Here is a 23,169-nt window from a genome sequence, read left to right as displayed (position 1 = left end):
GTTCATGCCGCTGCGCGCAAGGTGTCGGCGCGCCTCTCACGGGGAGGGAGTTGCAGGGAGTTTTCACCAGCAGTCTCGGTGTGGGAATTCCCGTAAAGCATGAGTCTGGATTTCAAGGGGAAAATCTTCCCTGAGTTCCCATGTTTGTACTGTTTAGTGGACATGTTGAGATGAGCGAAGAGGGACAAAAATAATTATTCCACTGCTGCGTAATTGGTCACGATATGACATGTCAGAGCGTAACTGGTCCATTTATCTTCTACAAACCCAAATAATGACTGAATTGATAAATGATTGAGAGTCCATTGTTAAGCTTTAGCTATCATGTTTAAAGAACATGGGTCTATTTAACCACCAAAGATCAAGTTCCATCCAAAACTTGGAACCGCTTTACAGAAAAGTGTACCTTTCCCTTATAGGGATCTGTGGACCCTCCATTTGATGGAGCTTAAAAGCCAGCAAGTCTTTGTTGTTTTAAAGCCATTATATGATTTACAAACTAATCCAGTGTTTCTCGCTCAGCCACAGGGGGAAAATATCATCTAATTTATCCAGCTACATGCACAGCAATGATAATACTGATTATTTAAGCCACCTGCAAGGATAAGGCTGCAACTTGAGGCTTTAGGGTGAGGAAAGCAGCTTGATTATCAGCCTCACCCTGGGCCATCTGCCCTGACTGCCACTAAAGTCGTCACCAGTGAGCCTGCACCAGTAGGTCAGTGGATGAGCAGTAACTGATCTGGATTCTATGGAAATGCCTTTTGATGTTTACATGCAATACTACAGCAGTTACATGCAGTTTACAGCAAAAAGCTCTTCAGGAGCAGATTTATCATCCATTTTGACAGCAGTGCAGGGGGGCAGTTTATGGCGGCAGTTTATCTGAATGAAGGCCGGCTGAAGGAAGTTGTGGCTTTGTGTCGTTAATTATTTGAAACCTATTTTTTCCCCTGCCTGCACCTATAAAATTTAACCTGAACATCCCTTTTTGGCTGCCAGAACGAGATGTTGGACCAAAACATGAGATTGTAATGAATCGCCGCTGTATTTCGATACCGCCAGGGTTATAGCATTTAATTGGTGCAAGTGCACCCCTTGGAGCTGATATGTTTCCTGCCCTGCTGAATAAATAAAGCCATAAAACATGTTCATCAGCTGTGGGTCAAAGTGCTGTCAGACCTCCTGCCAGCTCAGACTTATCTCGCACCTGTAAATGTGTAACCGGCATCCAGAGAGTTTCTGTCTGGTATCTCTCCGCCCTGTTGGCCGTGGGAGGAAGATGTCACAACAGTCCACGTCATTTACACACCTGTAGGCCTCTTCATGATAGTGTGTGTCTCTGCAATAGGATCAGGACGACAATGGGAGGCACTGCTGCAGAGACGGATCAGAGGGACCTCGACTACAGTCTCATCATACAGTCAACTGGGACCCATTTTAAGTCGTGCAGATGACACATGGGAGGTTGTAGATACAGAGCTGGAGGAAATGTTTAAGCAGATTTGCATGCTGCTTTAAAGCTTTGTATAACTTCTGTGCACATTTGTTTGTGTTTATTTATGATTGTGTAAATGTTTGCATTGCCGCATTATGAGCCCGGATTTCTCTAAATGGAGCTCGAAGAGCAAACTAGCAATGAGCCAATCTGGGCACAGCTGTGTACTGATATGAAGTTGAATCTTTAAAGTAATATTTATGCTTTTTATGGATTAGAAGCGTTAGTTTGATACCCACCTGTGGCACAGAGGCCCTTGTCTGAGGCGACAGTAAATATGCCTGTTCAAAAATGTGAATAATGTTTCACGTTATCCGAAAAAACAACATTTAAATCATTTGAAATTAGCAATACTGCCACTTTTAAAGGCCTTTAAAATATTTTAGATGTAATAAAGATGAAGAGAAAGAGTAAATCATCCTTAAAATGTAGCTTTAATGCATCAGTCTGCTTTCCTTAATCTAGAGATTTAAAAGAAAATCAATATTTTAAAGCAACTTGTTCAACAAAACAATTTATTTATGGTATATATTTACAAATATAACAGTTACAGTATAACAATAATATATAATAATAACAATAAACAATATTTTTCCAAGATGCTTCATATTATATGTGTACAGAACGAGGTGGTCCTTTCTTCACTGGAAGGGCACTTTTACCAAACCCACATTCGTTATCTTTCCTTATCTACATGGGACACCTTTCTACCGTTGTCCATGGGACCTAAACCCGTTGGACACCCTCCTTCTAAACCATGTGTTGTGGTACAGCCATTTGTCTCTGTGAGGTGGGAGGAAAATGACCAAAAAAAGATGATTAAAAGCGTGATTTGCTGGTGTGTCATCACGCTGCATTCGTCAGGCCACCTCAAGGTTACTTTAGTTCACTGGGAGGGTCTTTTGGTACCACGTGATGCTGATGCAAAGTTACCCTGTGTCAAAGTCACGCTCATTATTTGATGAACTAAAAATAACAAACCGTCATCTATTGCATCGTTAGGGGTCTTTAAAAACGTGTCTTAAATTAAGTTTCATACATCAAGGCTGCACATAGAGAGACGCTTGAATTTAAATAAATCGGTTCAGCCCCGTGATAATTAAGTTAAACGTTGCATATTAGGCTACATGTGTGAGATTTGTTACATGAAGATCCACCTCCAAATCCTTGAATCCAAACAGAACCGTCTGCCATTGCGCAGCAGTCGAACTGGGTGAAGGTGGAATACGCACCGGAGGTGGAGGGGGGAGGAAGGATGCTTTAATAGGTCGCCGGGGGTTTGTTGCTCCAGTCTGTGCGCAGCAAAACCTGCTGGCCACCACTATTCCCGGCCCCGGCACCCCCACTGTGGTCTGCTTGGGATATATTGTCGCCCCCCTCCTTAATCTGCCAGATTGTCGGCGACTTGCTGCAGTCGATGCTGCAGTCGGAGCCTCTCCTGCACCGGAACCGCTGACTCAATGAGAAAAACATGCTCGCGTTCGTTTTGGTGTCCGGGTCTCTCTGGATCATATTAGGTAAGTTTTTTAATTATATTGTGAGTGATGGCGTCGTTTCTTTGAATTCTCTTTGGATTTCTACATCTTTGGGCTGTGGCTGGAAGCGATGCACCTGTCTCTGATGGGCTGGAGCGCACCAATTACCGGCTTTTTTCGCTCATCCGAGGCTGTGGCTTTTATGCAGCTTTTCTCGGTCTTGTGCAGAGCGTTAACCAATTTCGCCACCTTGTAGCTATTTAAGGATTATAATCCACCAGTTTAAAGACACGCTGGTTTCTCATGAGCAGGTGGGGACGTGTGCAATCGAGGCCGGCCAGTTGCTAAGGTCGTGCGGCAATGTGCGTATAACCGGACATGCGCCATGTAGAACGCAGCAGGGGGGCATTTTAGGGTTCTGCACCGACATAAACAGTTCATTGTGTTCTCCAGATTAAAAGTGTCGTTTCACTGAGTAGCCGGTGGGGTAAAACTCGGGATTTTGCCTGTGATGTCCTCCGCCATGTCTTAGCCACGGAGGGAGGGAATGAGGATGAAGACGGGGGGGGGGGGGGGGGGGGGGGTTGGAGGATGACGAGGATGTGGACGATGACGTGATACAAATGACGGTCTGTGATTGGTCGGAACTGTCCACCAGAGAGAGGTGCTGAAATCTTGCGGCCTACCGGCAACCCGGCGACCGCTGCCGAGCCGCTAAAGGACAAACGGAGGCAGAGACGCTTTCACGCCTCACAGATGTCCACCAAAGGAGTAAAAACACACTGTATTCACTAGCATGAGATCAAATGATGAAAGCTGTCCGAAAATTCAGCAGCAAATAAAAGCTGCGTGGGACTGCTTATTCCTCTACAGTTTACAGAAATACGATCCTTTATGATCAGTGGGTTCCCTGTGGAAATAATCTAGCTGCTAATCTCTACTTTAGGGGCGTTTATGTCTATGAGCGCATATTTCTGGAACAGCAGCTGCACGCACTGGTTGCTAAGATACAGGCAGTAAAAGTTGACGAAATTGGCGCAGTAATCGTGCAGGAGGGCTCACATTTAATATCAGGAGCAATTTAAAGGAAGATGAGTCTTTTGCTTGAAAAGCAGTGATGCTGTTAGGGGTCTCTCGGGGCAACCCATTATACCTGACATTGCATCCCTCACCTGATGTCACTCCAAATGAATAATTAAATTCAGTGCAGCCCTGCACAGCAGGTAAACCTATTCTTGTCCGCTACTTTATATTTAATTTAAATAATGCTGCCTTGTCTCCAGGCTCCAAGTAGAAAGGTAGTAATGAACCAATTAGGTTTCAGTGTTCGGTCACTCTTCTTAATTTACAGTCACCCGAGCTCAGCCGCCAGAAGGATGCCTGCTTCTGAAATTAAAAATGCACAATATAAAGGGCCTACTGGCTAACTAACCTCCATGTTGGATTGGGGGCACAACACCAAGACAAACAGACTTTATACTGTTGCAATCAATACGATAGGGCCTCTTTTGAGTGTTCATTTGCTGACTCAGGGCATCCACTTTCAAAAACTGTGGGATGCTGGGGAGTAAGTGGTCAACATACTGTAAAGTGCTGACAGATGCAACATTTTTCCATCTGGTCAATGGTTCTTCGGTTGGGCCAACGTGCATATGTGCACAACTGCTAAAACATTGACAGTTAAGAAGAACCTGAAGTTTTAATTCCCCAATTTTTACACTATCAGATACAGTCATTTCTATTACACTTGGGTTGTTTGTGCCATATATTTAAATGTGCGAATATTGACGATGCACACAGTGTTTATTTGCATGTGTATTATATTACAAGCATGTGTGTGTCACTCCGTGTTTAGATGAGGAGGGTAGTGCTGGAGGGAGGGGGAAGTGGGTGTGGAGAGCGCAGTGCGCAGCGTCTGTCGAGTGGAAGGTGGTGTGATACGGATGCCGGTCGGGCCCAAACTAGGCTGCAGCGCGTCTCTGCTTTCTTCTCACTTGCCTCAGCTTAATCTGGCCTCTTGGCTATGGAAAGGTAATCACTAATTTGCATAGGGAGATATAGTATTCGCCTCTGGTCCGTGAACACAACACGAACAAAACCACATCACACAGAATCACATCTCTCTACGGACGCTCTGGCTTCCTCCGACTGCTTTGTAAGTGATGCTGCAGAGCAATGATGCTTTACTTTGCAACACAACCTAGCTTTCAGCTCTAGCTTGCAACTTGTATTTGCTTAAATTCAGCATGTTTAATGGTTATATATCTAATTTATGTAGAATTGCTCTTAATACACTAATGTAGGTCTTGCAGTTTTCAATATCCTGTATTGTAATGTCGTGAAAGGAAACTGTGGTTATGCTGAGTCTGAAAATGAGAGAAGGGCTATGTTGCTGTTTTACGGTGTCAGTGACATATGAAAGTTGTCATTTGACTCCTCGAGAGTGGTCTCGGTAGAGCAGATGGGGATTAAGATAAGTGGTTAAAAGTCTGTGAGAAGGTAGGGGCTACAGCAGGATGGTTAAACATCTGTGGCTACGTCTGAGAAAAGGTAGATTTAGTACAAGAAGACACGAGAAAGTCAGACGATATTTAATAAAACTGCCTCGTGGAATTTCTTTAAAACGAGAGCGGCGGTGAGGTTACTGTTGGTCATCAGTCTCTGTTGCTAATCCGCCACGCTGGACTCTAATCACTGGTGACGGCCCTCAGATGGGCCGATGGGGCGGGACTTAAGGATGAAGGGTTACGTTTCCTCTGCTTTAAGCCTCTGAGGTCACAGGAAGTCTAACTGGCCCTTTCACCAGCCTTCATCCTCACAGCTTACAGCAGAGTCCAGTGAGAGGAAGAGAAAGGTGTCATAAAGGAGAATGGAGAAAATAAGATGCAATGTGTGGGCCTAAAATCTAACTTTTTATTATTATTTACTTCACCGCTGCATGTAATAACATTTACAAATCTATCATTTGATCAAGACCTTAAGTGCATAACGTATGATTACTTTATCTATCTATTTTACATCATCTTATTTATGCGTTGGTGCAACATTCATATACGTACAGTAGATTTTTCTAGGTCTTGTATACTGTATAGCCTAATTTTGGGGGTTTGTTCTTGAACTGGCTGGTATCAGACAAACATCCATCAACTGCCCATATCACCCCTATTTATTCATGTGTCACTTGAGGCTTCCTGGATATTTACTTTTGCTGTTTCTGAGCTCAGGTTCAGGCTCAGGCTTAAGAGCTATGACTTTAGCTTTTAAATAAACTCCTGAAACGTTGCCATCTCACTTGCCCTAACCCTTGCTAGCTGCACCTGTGAATCAATATTTGCAGCAGATTTAGGAGTTCAAATATTTCCCCTGAAGCGCTACGCGCCCATCATCCCAACATCCTTCTATATGTTTATTCTTGCTTCGTCATGCTTGTACGCCGGCTCACGACGTCTTTGGGCTTTGTGGTGTGGTAAAGTTCATCTGATGGTAGTCGAGAGGTGTTGATGAGGAAGGAATCTTCGCAGACACCGACTTGGTTAGAAGAGATGTTTATTGGAGAGAACAGTCAGGTATCTATCGGACACTGAGGGAGGTTCCGTGGTCCGAATGGTGAAGATCTCTGAAGTGCTTACTTCAGTAGCCCCTTCTTATAAGGTCAGGTAAACACATTCTTCTCTGATGACCTCACAGTATATCACAGTATATCAAACACAATGGCAGAGAGTTCCGTTAGTATCAAAGTGGAAGTAGGAGGGAAGCCTCACAGTACTCCTCCTCATAAGAAGAACTATCAGGAGCGGGAGCACATCCTCATCAGCAGCTGCTCAAAGAGGAATAAAACAAGACATCCTTTGGACACGGGTGATAAGACACATCTGAGAGATGGCACCAGGCTGGCTGAAAAACGAGTTGAGGTCTTAGAGAAATCAGGGCCCGCAGAGAATCGATACACAGGCTTCAGATTCTGCAGTGGTTTAAATTTTGTGGAAATTTGTTGCTCAATCAACAATATTTACCGTCAGTGCATTTTGCTGCCATGGAATTCCAGCACTCAAAGTTACAATCGAACATCGGCTTTATGGATTTCTGAATGAAGAGCAAATATTTCGCTGAAGAATTCTTGCTGCAGGATGAAGGTCGGAGAGTTCACAGCTGCAACAACAGTCTTGGCAAAAGGCAGAACGGATGGATCTGCAGCCCTGACCGTGCAAGTGACTGTGTGCCCCATGGTGTGTTATTTATGTTATTAATAGCGCGGAGACTGTGGACACTAAAGACGGCCACAGCCAAGGACAGGGAAGGTTGGACAGCTGAGCAAATGACTCCTCTTCTAAAACATTAAAATCATACGGACCAACCTAAAACTTTGCTTTCAGTCCTTTAAAATGTGTTCTCAGAATAGAAAAAAGCATAAATGTATCTGATCCATGCACATCTGCACACACACACACACACACACACACACACACACACACACACACACACACACACGGGCCGCTGACTCAGCCAGTGATATGCTAAGTCACCTTGAGCGAAGGCGAAGTGGGAAAAGAGACGCCTTCAGACAAAACTGAGAAAAGTTTTAATCTATGATTTCAAATGAGTTTGCCTGCGAAGTGAGACGTGGCCACTGCGTCTAATGGGGGGGGGGGCTAATTGATTTCTGAGACCTTTGTCCGTGTGGCGTTCTGTTCCGCTGCAGTCGGCCATCAGTCTGAGAGAGTTTCAGAGAAGCACAGCTTTCCTTTAAGCACAAACCTCTCCAGTAAAGAAAATGATAAAATATTGATGACATGTCGTTTGAAACATTGATGTTAGTTGAAACTTTGTCCTCGGTGCAATTTGACCAGCTTCCCAGCCCTGAACTTATTACCTAGTTTCAGAAAAAGCCCATATGTTAATGGGCATAGATGGGCATACTGTAAGAGAAGGGAATTTTAACAGTAAGCCACAAAAGCAGTTTCACTACTGTTGTGTTCTTTCGTGCTTTTATGATTTCATATGTTTTGCCACGATGCATTCAAGTCAGGAAAACTCCTATTTCTTTATAGAGAAAAAAATTAAGCTGGACCAAGACTTTGATGTCAACACGTAGTACCAAAAACTGACTTTTCACTCGATATTATCTGTTCTGTTTAGCTTTTAAACCATGGTGGGAAAATGATGAGGACAAATCAGATAAGAGGAGTCAATGGTAGAGATGGGACGGGCAGATGGGAGCGTACATCTCTCCTGGAAGCCAAGTGGGTGTCTGGCAGCCTGCGAGACTCCAGCTGCTCAGGTTATTTAATGGAAGGAGGATGTGGCGTGATCGCATGCCTGCGCTGTAGCTGATCTGTTTAACCCCACAGGCCCCGTGTGAGGGCAGTCCCAGGGGTAGATGTTAAATTACCAGTCTGGTGCTTTCAATGATACCCAGATGTACAAAGTCTGAGATCTTTCTGAGTTTTGTTTGTGGCTCTAATAACAGTTTATCTTAAAGACAAAACATCATGCACATCTGATTTAATAATGCAACAATTATCGACACCATCTGAATTGTCCTTTTGGGATCTTTGTGGATGTTGACATTCAAAACAAACCACACATTTGTGGCTGGGCCTGTGCCAATACATGGTTTTGTCCCCTCAGTTTGGATTAAATTATCCCCCACCAGGATGCATTGATGTGTAGCTGGGACATTCGGCTGCTGATTATAAAATCATTGGAGCGGGACGGTGACAACAGGCAGATAATGCAGGTAAATAAAGGTGTCATTGTCAGCAGGTGACGTCGTCAGTCCCCTCACATCACAGTTTATCAGCGATCCTCTCTAATCTGTGTCCCCGATCGTGCAAGAATAGGACAAGACTCGTTAGAAACATGTCCCACCTCCAGCTTATAACTGCTCCAGTTGTGCCAGTAAGTGTGTCTTTACTGGGCTAACAGCCTGTGTGGGGTAAGTTAAACTGCCTCTTTGAGTATTTATCATTTTCTGAATGCTACGCTGGTGCTCTGTTGCCTCAGGTTATGTAAGTGGTTCACCTGCTGGTGTCCTTTGGACAACATGGAAACTACTGTTGGTGTGTGCTGTGCTGCCGGCCTGGTGGTGTTTCATTGATTGCCAATTCAGACCTTTTTTTACGTGTCAGGAACGCAGAGCACTCGATGTAATGTGGACAGTAATGCACACCAGAAGGAAATAACTGCTCTGTGCAAAGCAGTCAAAGCTGAATTTAAGGTTTGGGCTCACTTTGAATGAGTTTTTGTTTTTTATTTTATTTTGGGGCAACTTTGTTTTTTGTTATTACGGCTGGAACTTTCACCAAGTCTGTTTGATTTAGGGATTAAGTGGCCATTTTTCTGTTATTGTAAGCATGAACTTTAAGGTCAGTACGTTCCTAATTTTAGCTTTTCATGGAAAGCTAAGCTAAATTAGCCTCTCCAAGACCCAGGTTTTTGTTTAGCGTGCCAAATCTGGAGTCTAAAACTACACACAGACAAAATGATTTTGAGCGTTTGCAATATCTTGCATATCTGTGTTTCCGCCTTCTGAATTCCTCTGGAGACTTTGTGTCAAGTCGCACTTTCAACTTTTGTCACAATAATTAACTCTAACTATCAGAGGGACTCCCGTTGTGCACAGTTGGCAGCTGTGTACAGTCAACAGGGCAGAACATTCCCCCAGACCACGCTTGACAACTGTTTCAACATCACGTGCACGGGAGCGCTCGAAACGATCACAGGCGTCATGCGATCATTTTTGTTGTGTATTTGTTAGATTTTCTATTTTACCTTGAGGCTGAAGTCTTCCCAGCACTTGAGCCCCGACGAGTTTCAGAGAAGTGTAGAAATACAGCGGGGGAAAAGAGGAAAGATCGGGTCAGCACCGCAAAGATGAAGTCAGTTTCAGTCGGAACAGAAAGTGATGAGAGTATCAGACTGGTTTGATAAAACGAGGCAAAATAGTTTACACTGCTTTAACAAAAAAGAAAATTCAATTCATTAAATTTGAGGAGGTCAATTACTCCTAATTCAGGTGCAGAGTATTCACCTCCTGACCCAAAGCCTCGTGACTAAACCATCATCAGTGTAGCCTGGTGACTAAACCATCATCAGTGTGTCCTCGCCACGGCTAGCTGCAGTGTGGTTGGATGCGTCTGGCCGCTGACTCAATCTGCAGTGGGTGGAAAGGGAACCCTTCTCAGTCAAATGTCCAAACAGATTCCCCTTCACGTTCTACTTTCTGATCCCACTTCTCTATTTGGTAATGTGAAGAGTCACTCTCAGCAGCGCTACCGGTATGTGGGACCTTTCTCAGGCCTTTCTTATGAAGATGTGTCACAGGGAGAAGTGCAAGTTGGATTCATGTAAATCAGCTTTATCTGTTCTGATTTTGACGGTTCTTCCTTGTATTTGTTTGTTTCACAATGACAAAAGTTGCAAGGCTGTGTAAAACTCATATCAAATAGTAGGACTGCCAACTCGGAATGGGCATCTTTTAAGTCTCTCCAAGCCTCTGGTAAATTCACTTGTTTGGACATGATTTTGAAAAGAGGCATGCCCAACTATATGAGGTCTGTGTAGCAATGTAGAAAAACAAAAGATGTACCTAAAAGAGCAGACTGGCCTCCATTATTCTGAAATGATCGGTTAGGACAACCTACAGTATATTCTTCTCAGAGCTGGCCATCCCAACAGACTGAGCCATATGGGGAGAGGAGTCTTTATAAGAGACAGTACAAAGACTCAAATGGCAACATTCCAGAAGGTCGGCCATCACTGCAGCGCCTCCCCAATCTGAACTTTACTGTATGTCCACAAAGAAGTTGAACGCACCTAAAAATGAATCCCAGTTGCAAACAAACTGGCCATTTTTTTCGATTTGAACCCACTTTAATTGAAGCTGAATGTTTGTCCATCGTCCCACAGAGCTCAGTTCCAACTTAATGGAGAAGATACAGGCCCAGGAGATGATGAGCGGCCTGAGGATACCAGAGATGGACGAGTTTGGCCACTTCTTTCACTCCCTGCCCACCTCCACGCTGCTGGGCATCGGTGCTCTGGCCGCCGTCCTGGCTTATTGGTTCGCCACCAGACCCCAGGCCATCCAGCCACCCTGCAACCTTCAGCACCAGTCCGAGGAAGTGCCGGTAGGCCAGATGATCAGATATCAGCATACGCGTGACCATAAAGGTGTTCAAACACACGATACCGCAGACAAGCAGATTCCAGCGTTTCCCAACTCTGTAATCTGCTCATCCTAAATGACCTTAAACAATTTCGTCCAACTGCTCTGCACCTTGAGCGAGTGAATCCTCGTCACCCAGGGAGCATCGGCAGTGGTGAAAAACAAAAGCTCAGCCCTGAACTCGGACTGACAGACGTGTTTCTCTGTGACAGCATGAAGATGGAGGTCGGAGGTCCATGATGGGCAGGAGCTCCGAACTGCTGACTCATTACCACGACGACGCAAAGACCTTGTACGAGGTTTTCCAGAGAGGCCTCCACATATCAGGTAGGCTCGGCGTGAGGCGTGGAAATAAGTGCCGGGGAATAAGCTTCCATCGCTTCACATTTGATTCCACGTACAGTGTTTGCACATTAGATGCTATATAGATGTACAGGTTGCGGACCTTCAGTTAGAGAGACAGTTTGGTGGGAATATTCATGTAAACCGACCATGTGTTCAACAGGTGATGGACCCTGCTTAGGCTCCCGGCTTCCTAACCAGCCCTACAGGTGGATCTCCTACAGAGAGGTTAGTTGGCAGCGAGGGGAGGGGGCTCCAACCAACCCAACCCACAGCATCAATAAACAGCCGATTAAAAGATAGCCTTGTGAATGGGAAGGTGAAATCGATTGCCTCACGCTGATGCAACAGATGACACCGTCAAAAATGAGGCAAAGAAGTGGATGCTGACTTTAGAAAAAGAAGTTAAAAAAAATCCCAAAATGATTTGTAAAAGTCGATGTAAAAAAAAAAACTACCACAGGATTGCTCAAGAGAACCCAGGACGACATCATGACATTGTCAGATGTCCGACACCTAAATCTAGTAACGGGCTAAAAGAAAGAAAATTTGCCAAATATTTGGCTTCTAAAGTGGGTTGGGTTGAGTCATTGTGTCCTCAGTGCAGTCAGGTTGCGCAACAGTGACGGGTTTCAAGAAATCCCTCAATAACTGGGAGCAATGGTGACGGTGTTGGAGGACTTGGCAAGAGGGAAAATGTGGCGTGAAACTTTTGAGTCACACAAGCATCAGCATCTATCACTCTCAACAGGTTGCCAGGAAAGAAAGGACAGGTGGAAGCTTTCAAAATTCATTTATCATGCCATCTTTACTTCCTGTAAACATGCTCGCGCTTGCCTCATCTACACCAGCCACATTTCTGTAATGTCTTTCTCAATCACAGTTATTTCCGAAGCAAAGGCAGGAAAATTTCCCCTTTTTTACCAGACGGTTCCAAAATTAGCCGGAAAGCCATCTTTATTTAGTCTGGGGATGGGGGGGGGGGGGGGGGGGGGGGGGGGGGACACAACTAAACTAAATGCCGTTTTGGGAAGATTATTAATATTTTTATTTTCTTTTTTATCCCATCTGACTCTGACTTCATAGGTTTCCACCCGAGCTGAGCATCTGGGTTCGGGCCTACTTCACCAGGGCTGCCAGCCGAACCCAAACCAGTTCATCGGGGTGTTTGCCCAGAACAGACCTGAGGTGGGTCGGTCGGTCTGTCTGTCTGTCTGTCTGTCTGTCTGTCTGTCTGTCTGTCTGTCTGTCTGTCTGTCTGTCTGTCTGTCTGTCCGTCCGTCCATCTGTCTGGCGGGCAGCTCATCACGTATTACTCAGCGTTCGCCCTAGACTATGTTATACGGATATGTGTGTGTCTGCACAGGCCGATCTAGCCGAAAAAGTTGAAACACTTTTGTGGGTTTCTTGCAGTGGATCATCTCAGAACTGGCCTGCTACACCTACTCCATGGTTGTGGTCCCCCTCTATGACACACTGGGCCCAGACGCCATAAGGTTCATCATCAACACGGGTAAAACCACCAAACAGGCCTCCGTGTTTGCTTAACTGCCCACATGATGTTGTGAATAACCATCAGCAGCTTCATCTATCGTAACGGCAGAAATGGCGACATGTGGTTAGAACACATCAGTGTAACATCAGGATTGACAGCAGCACTGGCGCCTCCCCGTTCACACCTCCTGCGTTAAATGACGTATTAAACAGATTCCCACCTGGATTAAAAGTCTTTTATTTGGTTTATTTACTCACAAGGCTGTGTGTGTGTATCCCTTCAGCCGACATCTCCACCGTCATCTGCGACAAGGCAGACAAAGCTCAGGTGCTCCTGGACAATGTGGAGCGCAGAGACACTCCAGGCCTGCGAAGGATCCTCCTGATGGACGCCTTTGACCTGACGCTCGTGGAGCACGGCAAGCGCTGCGGCGTCCACGTGCAGGCCCTGCAGGAAGTGGAGGTATGTAAAATACCGTGTGTAAACTAAAACCTTCCACAGATACTGTATATAAAGAATTGACTTCCTAGTTAGGCATGTTCTGGACTCCGCAGTGCCACCTAGTGACATTGTCATTTCAGTTAGCTTTAGCATTCCTGGAGGGCCATAAAGATTATAATCCCCTACATTAAACGTTTTTTATTTACATGGCATCTGATTGGGAGGTATAAATCTTTTATAGATCTTTTATGGAGGGTGTATTTGTCCAGCTTTGTGCAGTCATCCAACTGCATTTGTGAGGTTTTGTGTTGCTTTTTTATGCATCAAGGAAAAAATGAAGGAAGGTATTCCTGCTTTTGCAGATTGGCTCTGTAGACAAGCGTTCGCCTCTGTAGTTCTTTTTTAATGCATAGTGATCGGTACGTCCAACGACATTTCTTCTTGGTTCTATCACCACAACCAAAACAAACATGCAAAACAGGTTGGGCAGAGCAGATACTGCAACACTGCTCATACGGCAACTCTCCTATCAGAGGGAACCAAGTATCAGGCAAACATCTGAAAGCCTCAAAGAAAACGAAAACATGACAACTATCAGCAGAAACAACAACAGCAGAATCAGTCAGTCTACATACCTGCCAGCACTGATTAACTTTCCTGGTATAAAAAAAAACATAGGTTCTTTCAAAAACATTGGTGCAAATTCTGCTGAATGGCATCGTCCTGCTGTTAGTTTTCAATCACTGTAGAAGAGTGACAAAAACAGGTGATTTTTCTAAATTAATAAATCTGAATTTTGTGCCTAAAAGCACTTGTGAAAAAAAGTTTTTTGTGGGAAAATCGGCAGCCAGGGAGAGGATCAAAGGCCAAAGTCAGCATCACCAAAACAAACCATCCTTGCCCCATTAACAACATTTTCTGATCATTTCATTAAAATCCCTCATAAATTTTCAAGCTATTTTGCGGACTAACGAACAGAAACCATAAAACCACAAAAACCACCTCCCTTAGTGGTGGTTTTAATTAATGCTGTGTGAATGCACTATTACAGTGAATTAAATTTGCATTACTAACATTTACTATGTTTCTTGCAGGCTTTGGGGCGAGAGCACCACAGAAAACCTATAGTGAGTACTCGACATGAATTTAGCTGTGTGTTAAATTAGCCTTCAGATGCCTTTGTGACATTAGCATACGCTGATGTTATAGAGTAGCATTACTAATGTGATGCATTGCGTATAATTTAGCACCACACAACATCCATCCCTAGATACAAACTTTAGTTGCGTATAGAAAACAGGGATTTGATTTACCAAGCGATGACAAGATAAGCTCATTCCTATTGTTTCTCCACAGCCACCAGCACCTGACGACCTTTCCATTGTGTGTTTCACCAGTGGGACCACAGGTAACAGCGTTCATTGCCATCAGCGCCTCCTCGTTCCCAGTGCTGTCTTAAGGTAGTTTTAGTATGAGGCAGTTTCTGAATTGAAGTCAGGACAGGCTGGAAAGGGTTGCTTCCCACGCTGGAATCAAGCCAGGCACTTGAGTTAAAGTGTCACCTCAATTGCTCTTTGAATCGAGCTGTCTGTCTCATCAGGCTGCCTCCATTCTCTCAGGTTTTCATCCATTTCCATTCCAGTCTCAAGTCCAACATTGTGTGAACGTGCATGAAACAGAGCAGAGCAGAGGCTGCTCATTTGATGTTTAACCCTATTGTGTACACTTCACTGGACACTTGGCTGGTGCAAAACAACAATTGTCAAAAACAAGATGGCCGCCAGATCATCAGACAAATGAAGGAATTTCCAATGTTTAAAAGCGGATTGTAAGAAAATGTGATTATATACATCTGCTGACTAATTAGAACATTAACATGTGTATAATATACACAAATTTATTTGATTTTAAAGTGTCATTAAGACAAAACTCCTAACAAAGGTTAAAAGGACAGACGTGGTTTACATAACTGGTAGAATTCCTGTGTTTTAGGATTTACAGCTGACTCCCATCCAAAACCCACCGAGAGTCGTTTAAACCTCAGCACTAAATCTCTCAGCAGTGAACTAAAATGTATGGAGTTAATGGTGTGCAGAGCTCTAACAGGTCAGACTAGACCGGCTTCAGATGACACACCTGTTCTAGTCTGAGCATACGCAGCAGGATTCCTGTTCTTGGTTGACGCTGTTAGGCGTCAGCAGCCTTCAACTATGAATAGAATACATATTTGTCACATCTGTAAGCCATTATATTCTATTTTAATCTACCGGTTTGTAAACAAGGTTTATGTCAAGACAAAGTGTAGAAATATGGCACAGCAGTCCTGCATCAGAACTCTCAACATTTACTGTAAATAGGTCTGAACTGCTATGACAGCCTTATCTCGGCAGGGGATGGAGGAATCTTATGGTTCTTAGGTCGAAACGCCCTTTTGAAGGGTGGGTGGATGTCCGCTTGCCGCCAGACCCGGGCTTCCTTTGTGCAGTCAGTTTGAAGGGTAAACCAGAAGTTCATGTGAGGATACGGCGGTTTGCAGCACCGTCGTGTGAAACTGTGCCGCCTGCTGGTGGAAGGGTAGAAAGGTTTAACAATCGATTTCCAAACGTCACTTTCCAATTCCCGAGAATCCCCCAGACACATGTTGCACAAGCATTTCATCATATCTCCAAGTTTTCATAAGACGACTCTCTCGAAAGAAGCTTAAGGTTCCACATTGACCTTATGGTAGAATAATGGTCGACTAACAAACAGGATTCTTAGATTACAGGCAGGAATGGTATGCATGTGTGGAGATTAAATCACTGTTTTTTTTAAAAACAACAAAAAACAACAGATGTAACTGGACTATAAGAAGATTCCTGTTATTAATCCACTTTATCCACAGTTCAATTTAAAACTTTATTGAATCAATGCTATTTTAGATATTTTTTACTACTAATTCATCCATGGTGGATCCTAAGCATCTCATAAAATGTCATCAAATGACACCAATGTTTAGGTGTCCAGAATTTGTGGTGACTCTAAAAAGACAAATTAAGGAGATAGGAAAACGGACTCCCTTTAAAACGTTTTTAAAATCAATAATATCCCATCAAAATCTTCTTTTGTGCTCCTGCAGCAACATTTGGTTGTTGGGCCGAACGTAACTTTGTCTGCGTGTCCTCACACAGGAAACCCAAAGGGAGTCATGCTCACGCATGGAAACGTGGTTGCCGACTTCTCAGGATTTCTCAAAGTGACAGACGTGAGCGATGCGGCCTCCCTCCACACTGCTGCTGCACTACAGCCGGGCCTCCTTCAGAATCCCATCTCATCACGTCTCTGTCTTGCAGAAAGTTATTTTCCCCAATCAAGACGACTGCCTCATTTCCTTCCTGCCGCTGGCTCACATGTTTGAAAGGCTCATTGAGGTAAATATGCTGCATTCATGGTCAGGAACTGGGCAATGGCACTTGATCCTGTAGCTGACGTAACGGAGGGGGGAGAGGGAAAGCGTGGGCAGGTTTTAATCATTTGTATATAAAAGGTTCTCTTTAAGGAAACATTAAGACAGAACGTGTAGATTAGGCTATTACTACTGGATCATTTTTCATAATTCTTTGAGATTGCCCATTTGTGCTTTGATATGATATATTTGAAGCATCACTTTTACCACTGTTGGGATACTGTAAGGGCCAAAGAGTGAAGTCGTTACGGCAACAGTTTCAGTTTTAGTTAAAAGGGAAGCTGGTTCCATGCATCCCACTTTGGCCTTCTGGAAAATCGCTGCAGGCCGTCGGTGCCGAAAGCAAAAGCATGACGAAATAAAGGATGAGTAATAGGAGGAATGGAGGGATTTGCCATCCACTTTGTGTCCGAACAAGCTCGTTTACTCCCCTGACACCCGGGGCCGCGCTCCTATGCTGATGCGTGGTCAGTCCCGACATGGGCATCCGATTGGTGGGCGATTGCATCGATTTCCACCTTGTCCACTGCTCAACTTGGATGGTTGCCTCCATCCAGCCATTAAGCAGATACACTATCCATTATCTTTCCCATAATTCACCACAGAAACAGAAATGCACACGCGCGCGCGCACACACACACACATTGAAGGAAAAAATCCTTAAGATTAAAAGCTCGTGTCCACCCTGTGGAAGTGAAAGCTTCAACAGGAAACTCCCTAAATTCCACTAAGATCGGCTTTCCGGGTGGGTGGCAACCCAGGTCACGTACTGCTGGATTTCAGATTCAAAGACCTTCCAGGCCGGATTCGCTCAAGCTTACATGACACGGTCCCCGGGTCAAGGCCAGTTATTGCCAATGAGGCCTTACTCCTTGAATGAGCAGAAACCCTCCTAAAAACATCATGTGCGCGCTGTTTTGCAGCACAGTAGCGCCTTTCACTGTAGGACTGTGTTGCTGTTATTATGGACGCTCCACATGCGGGCCTGACAAACAAAGAGCGAGGAGGCGGAGCCTGGTCCGTGTCCTCAGTTGGCTCTGGAAACAGGAAAAGCCTCACCTATAATTACACACGCTGAAAACCACTGGAGAGCAAGATAATGTCTGTTGCCTATTAAATCCTCCAGCCATATTCACATTAGGATGACGATTACTCAGCCATCAGGGTTTAGAAATTTAACATTAAATCACAAGAGCTGATCTGAGAACTTGTTAGAACTTTACTGTCTTTATGTGTGTGGATAACAGACAATAAGTGCACGTGCTCTGTCCTCTCAGGCCGTTGTGTATTGCCATGGAGGACGGATTGGGTTCTACCAGGGTGACATCCGTCTCCTCCCCGATGACATGAAGGCCCTGAGGCCGACCATTTTCCCCGTTGTGCCTCGCTTGCTAAATCGCATGTACGACAAGGTGAGACAGGCGTTTGAGCTGGCTTCTAAACCATTATGAGTCACGTGTCGATTATTTGAGGTTTGTGGGGGCGCCGGATGGAATGTTTCTGATTTCCTATAAGACTGAGTCACACTGCAAAATAAATAATTGGGATCAGACTGAAAACAACTGTTGTCCTTTTGCTGCAGATCTTCAGCCAGGCGAACACGCCGCTGAAGCGCTGGCTGCTCAACTTTGCCGCGAAGAGAAAAGGCGCGGAGGTCAGCAGGGGGGTCATCCGCTGCGACAGCATCTGGGACAAAATTTTCTTCAGTAAGATTCAGGTGAAGAGACGCCATTGCCACTTATGAACGAGGGCGCCCCACAGGTCCGGGCTGATTATTATGGTGTAGCGCTCGCTAACATTACAGAGGCCCTTCTCCCTCCTACAGGCCAGCCTGGGAGGACGGTTGAGGATGATAATAACCGGCGCAGCACCTACCTCACCCAATGTTCTGCAGTTCCTGAGAGCAGCTCTGGGATGCCAGGTCACACACACACACACACACACACACACACACACACACTGCTCCATTATCATCCCCTTTACAGCACATTGCCTGTTGATAGTGGTCTCAAAGTTTAACAACCAGTGATAATTTATTATATCCTTTAATATGTAACCAAAGATGTTAATAAGAGCGGCATAAACGACTCAACTCAATACTGCAGCTGTCGTAACTAAACCCAAACTTGTCCACTTTCTTGAGCTTGTTTATTTAGCAGAACCTGGTTTCTTCTACTCTTGCCATTTGCAGTAATTTCACACACTGCAGCTATTTTTATATTTTCAGGAAGTGCATTGCGAGCGCACTTCAACATTGCGTGTGTTGCAGGTTTACGAGGCGTACGGCCAGACAGAGTGCACGGCCGGCTGCACTTACACCACACCCGGAGACTGGACCCCAGGTGAGAGGTGGCGTGGTCTCGCAGGAGGGGATTGAGTCACAAAATGTTAGGAAAAGGGGGCAGGCAGCCGATAAACTGAGGTTTGACCGGCCACGTGCACGACCCAGCTGCTGAGTGGACGTTTCAGATCACAGCAATAGAGTTTGAGTTGGAAAGTCAAAGCGTTTCCACGTTATTGAACGTGCATGTGAGTCAGTCCGAGTGCCAAGAGGAGACAAGCAGGAGAAAAGGAGACTCGTCAGACCTGTCGGTATTTATATGCCAGCATGTGGAATCCTTGATCATTCCAAACAATTCAAGGTGCAGGTTCACTGTTCTCAGCTTAGAAAAACACTTACAAACAATCAAAATAAAACTGATAATGTTCTGGAGAAGGAAAGGTAGACGGCCAGATAAGTGACAATGAGCACTTTGGTGTTTTATTAAATTTATCCAAGAAAGAAACTTTCCCTCCAAAACCATTGACCAGTGTAACCAGACATAAAATCCCATGACATAAAATCCTGCTTGTGTTTTTTCAAATGAGAAAACCAAAACCACTTTTCCGCTACGTTATGAAGAGAAAGAGACACATTCTGATCAACTCTGATCCTAAAAATACCTAATATAGACGCGGCAGCTGAAAGCAACACAATGTTGCCCTCATGATGCCAGGGAGACGAAACAGGTTTAAAAGACAAACACTGCCCCCTGCTGTTCTAATCTGTATCCAACAGCATTGGTCACTTTTAAAATAATAATAATAATGTATGTTAAAATGCATTTGTCTGCTTTCTCATTTATTTTTGTGCTCAAAAAAATACCACTTATCATGTTGCTTATCCTGATTGTTAACAAGGTCACGTCGGTGCACCGCTGCCGTGTAACCTCATCAAACTGGTTGATGTTGCTGAGAAGAACTACTTTGCCTCTAAAGGAGAGGGCGAGGTAGGTCATTCCAGATCCCCCCCTCCCCCCCGAGGCTTTACTTGATCTCATCCACCCTCTCTTCTCCCATCTAGGTGTGTGTGAAGGGACCGAACGTGTTTAAGGGCTACCTTAAAGATCCAGAGAGGACTGCCGAGACGCTGGACGCAAACGGCTGGCTCCACACTGGAGACATTGGCAAATGGTTGCCTGTAAGCACACGCAGCTCACACTGGAACGCCATACTGTCGGTGTTTGTGATAGTCATCCAAATGTCCTGGTGCAGAACGGGACGCTGAAAATCATCGACAGGAAGAAGCACATCTTCAAGTTGGCCCAGGGCGAGTACATATCCCCTGAGAAGATCGAGAACATTTACATCAGGAGCGAACCTGTGGCACAGCTCTACGTGCACGGAGACAGCCTGCAGGTAATAAACTGACAAGAACCTGTACTGTACTAGAACCTCTGTTTCCCCCTCTTTGGAGCCATCTGCGTTAAATACAGTTAATCCCCATTTCTCTGAATTTTCCAGTCGTTTTTGGTTGGAATTATAGTTCCCGATCCTGAAGTCATGCCTGAATGGGCCAAGAAGAAGGGCATAGTAGGCACCTACAAGGACATGTGTAAAAACCTGGTAGGTGGCTGAAGCTGTGCAAAAGAAACAGACAGAAAATGTCTGCTTATAACATTTAAATGGATGTAAACAGGAGTTAAAGAAAGTGATCCTGGAAGATTTGGTGCGTCTCGGCAAAGCCAACGGCCTCCACTCTTTTGAGCAGGTAGACAGACGGCTGCCTCCGGCTTCAATTTTTTTTCATTTATTATAAAAATATGGACTTTCCAAACCCCCATTTCTTCTTCTTCAAGGTGAAGAACATCTACATCCATGAGGAGATGTTCTCCATTCAAAATGGGCTCCTGACGCCGACACTGAAAGCGAAGAGACCAGAGCTGAGGGAGTTCTTCAAGGACAAGATCGAGGAGCTCTACAGCAGCGTGTCCTTGTGAAGGCCGGCAGACCTCATTGTCCTCCTCAACGCATCCTATCACCGACTCCCGGCAGTGCTCCGACACATAAGGAAGCAAGTCGAACCTGGTCCAGGAGATTTAAAATGCCTCAATTATGACAAAATGCAACACAAGACAGCTGTTAAAAGTGGAATAATGTGGTGTTTGGTCTGTACCAAATAAATTAAAAGGGGTTGTTTCAGTGGTGTCCAGCAGGAGGAGAGCACAGTCGTACATTAAGGAGGATATTTTATGGTTTTTAAATGGTTACAAATCAAACCAAATCGAAGTGTTCAGGTTCCAGCAGAGTTGAAGGTGGAACATTGGTGAAGATTAGCATCCATTCATCCTCTAAACTACACCCAATGGTCACATACATACGCGGTGTCTTTCCTCCAAGGCAGAAAACACTTTCATCAAGAAAGTGCGACAGCCTCGCCTACGTGGTCGGACAGAAGTCCCAGCTGGATTGCGACCCCCCGCGGGCTGTGTCTACACTCATTCATGGTCATGTATTGGTTTAAGATAATGGATTGGAACCAATAACACAAAGTAAATTAATGTTCATAGATATTGAATGGATATAAAGCTGGGATTTCTGGTCACTTTTGGATCATAATGTGCCATAATTCACAAAAAAGGGTGCACAGATGAGTCACTGCTGGACAACACTGAAATGGTTATTGTACAGTGTGGCATGCCATTACAGCCACAAGCACACACACTAAAGGTGTTTTAATTTCTGTTAATTTAGGCATTTTAAATTGGTCATACATCATTCGCCAGCTGTCCACCAAAAAAACCCAAATAAAAAACAAAAAAATCAAATGCTGCAGAAGCTCATCTTCCCTTTTACGTCGAACACTTTGTTCCCACTGCTTCTCTCCATCGGCTTCTCTTTTCTCCTCCATTGGTTTAACCCTAGAAGGTAAAAGCTCCCTGCAGCAGCAGTGACGTCTTTGTTTATCTCCTAGTTTGGGGAGAGATGGAGACCCTGTGGTGATGCTGACGCCGTGCGTGAGAGAATTCAGTTGTAGATTTTTTCCATTTCATTCAGTGGTTAACAGTGGTGCCTTTAGCAGGGCCTGATGAACCTCCCCCTGAAGTGACACAGCAATGCTCAACTTAATGTATGTGTAAAACCGGCGATCAAGTCACTCTCCCCGTCACGTGTTCACGCATTCATGACATCATCTGGCTGTGACCAATATTCTAGCATGCATGTCCAAGAGTTGCACTCTGCAGGCGGTTCAGTCACATGTTTCTTTGCATCCATCTTTGCACCAAGAATATGTCAGGTACATGGCAACAAAAGAGGGTTACAATTCAAACCTAGGGCTCGGGGCAAAGCATGCAGTTTGCCCTGTCATGCTGGGACTATAAAACTAGCTATTTTTGTGGCCATTGATAGCAGCTTGGCCACAGCCACTGCTGCTAGTAAAAGGCTTTGAAACATAGATTTGATGAGTATGACCCACTGAATGAAAGTAGACTTTCCATCAACTTTTGAAGAAGAAAAACACATTTTGATTAAGGTTTACACGTAGAACTAATGTATAGGCTTTTTAATTTCCTTGCCATCCCAAAGCATAAACAATGTGGATGTACATACATGAGGACAGCTAGTTGTTAGCATATTTATTAAATCAACGGTTTGAATGGACTTTTTGCCTCTCTCCTTTTTGTGTGTAGTGAGATGAAATGTACTTATTTATTTATTCTGCTGTAAAAGAAAAAGAAAAAAAACAATCACCACCATATCCTTGTAATGATTGAGTGCAGCAGGAGGGGTGGGGTGGGACCTTCATTTCTGATAAACCTCTCTTTGGTACAAATCTTGAAATCAAACCTGGATTTTTCTTTTTATGGGAGCGACTGTGCAAAACTGCACCGTCCCCTCGCTACTGTATAGCTACTTGTATGATGTTACTGTAATATCTTGAATTATTTCACCCTTATTATCATAACAGATAATGATATAACGACACAATCTTCCCAATATTCCATTAACTGCCGTATACATCTCTGCTTATCAGTGGCTAATGTA

The 23,169-nt window shown here is 44.5% G+C and overlaps 1 protein-coding gene across 3 annotated transcripts; it reads left to right on the top strand.

Moving 5' to 3' along the window:
- The first annotated feature begins 2,523 nt into the window (after positions 1–2,523).
- Positions 2,524–22,785, top strand: acsl6 (acyl-CoA synthetase long chain family member 6). Of its 3 annotated transcripts, none has more exons than XM_057053375.1 (21): positions 2,524–3,015; positions 10,882–11,102; positions 11,353–11,467; positions 11,646–11,710; positions 12,569–12,670; positions 12,896–12,995; positions 13,261–13,439; positions 14,513–14,545; positions 14,775–14,826; positions 16,589–16,662; positions 16,751–16,828; positions 18,141–18,275; positions 18,446–18,580; positions 18,689–18,784; positions 19,133–19,205; positions 20,044–20,132; positions 20,207–20,323; positions 20,398–20,541; positions 20,647–20,748; positions 20,822–20,893; positions 20,982–22,785. In XM_057053375.1, the coding sequence occupies exons 1-21, from the start codon at positions 2,970–2,972 to the stop codon at positions 21,120–21,122; spliced, it is 2,169 nt and encodes a 722-aa protein (XP_056909355.1). In that variant the 5' UTR covers positions 2,524–2,969; the 3' UTR covers positions 21,123–22,785. The 3 variants fall into 3 exon arrangements, with proteins under 3 accessions (XP_056909355.1, XP_056909354.1, XP_056909356.1); XM_057053374.1 differs by lacking the exon at positions 2,524–3,015 and adding an exon at positions 4,902–5,004; XM_057053376.1 differs by lacking the exon at positions 2,524–3,015 and having other exon boundaries at positions 10,901–11,145.
- The last annotated feature ends 384 nt before the right edge of the window (positions 22,786–23,169 follow it).

This window comes from Takifugu flavidus, chromosome 14 (genome assembly GCF_003711565.1).
Source record: "Takifugu flavidus isolate HTHZ2018 chromosome 14, ASM371156v2, whole genome shotgun sequence".
Taxonomy (NCBI): Eukaryota; Metazoa; Chordata; class Actinopteri; order Tetraodontiformes; family Tetraodontidae; genus Takifugu; species Takifugu flavidus.
Note: the sequence above shows the minus strand (reverse complement) of the source record. Positions and strands in the feature narration are given on the sequence as shown.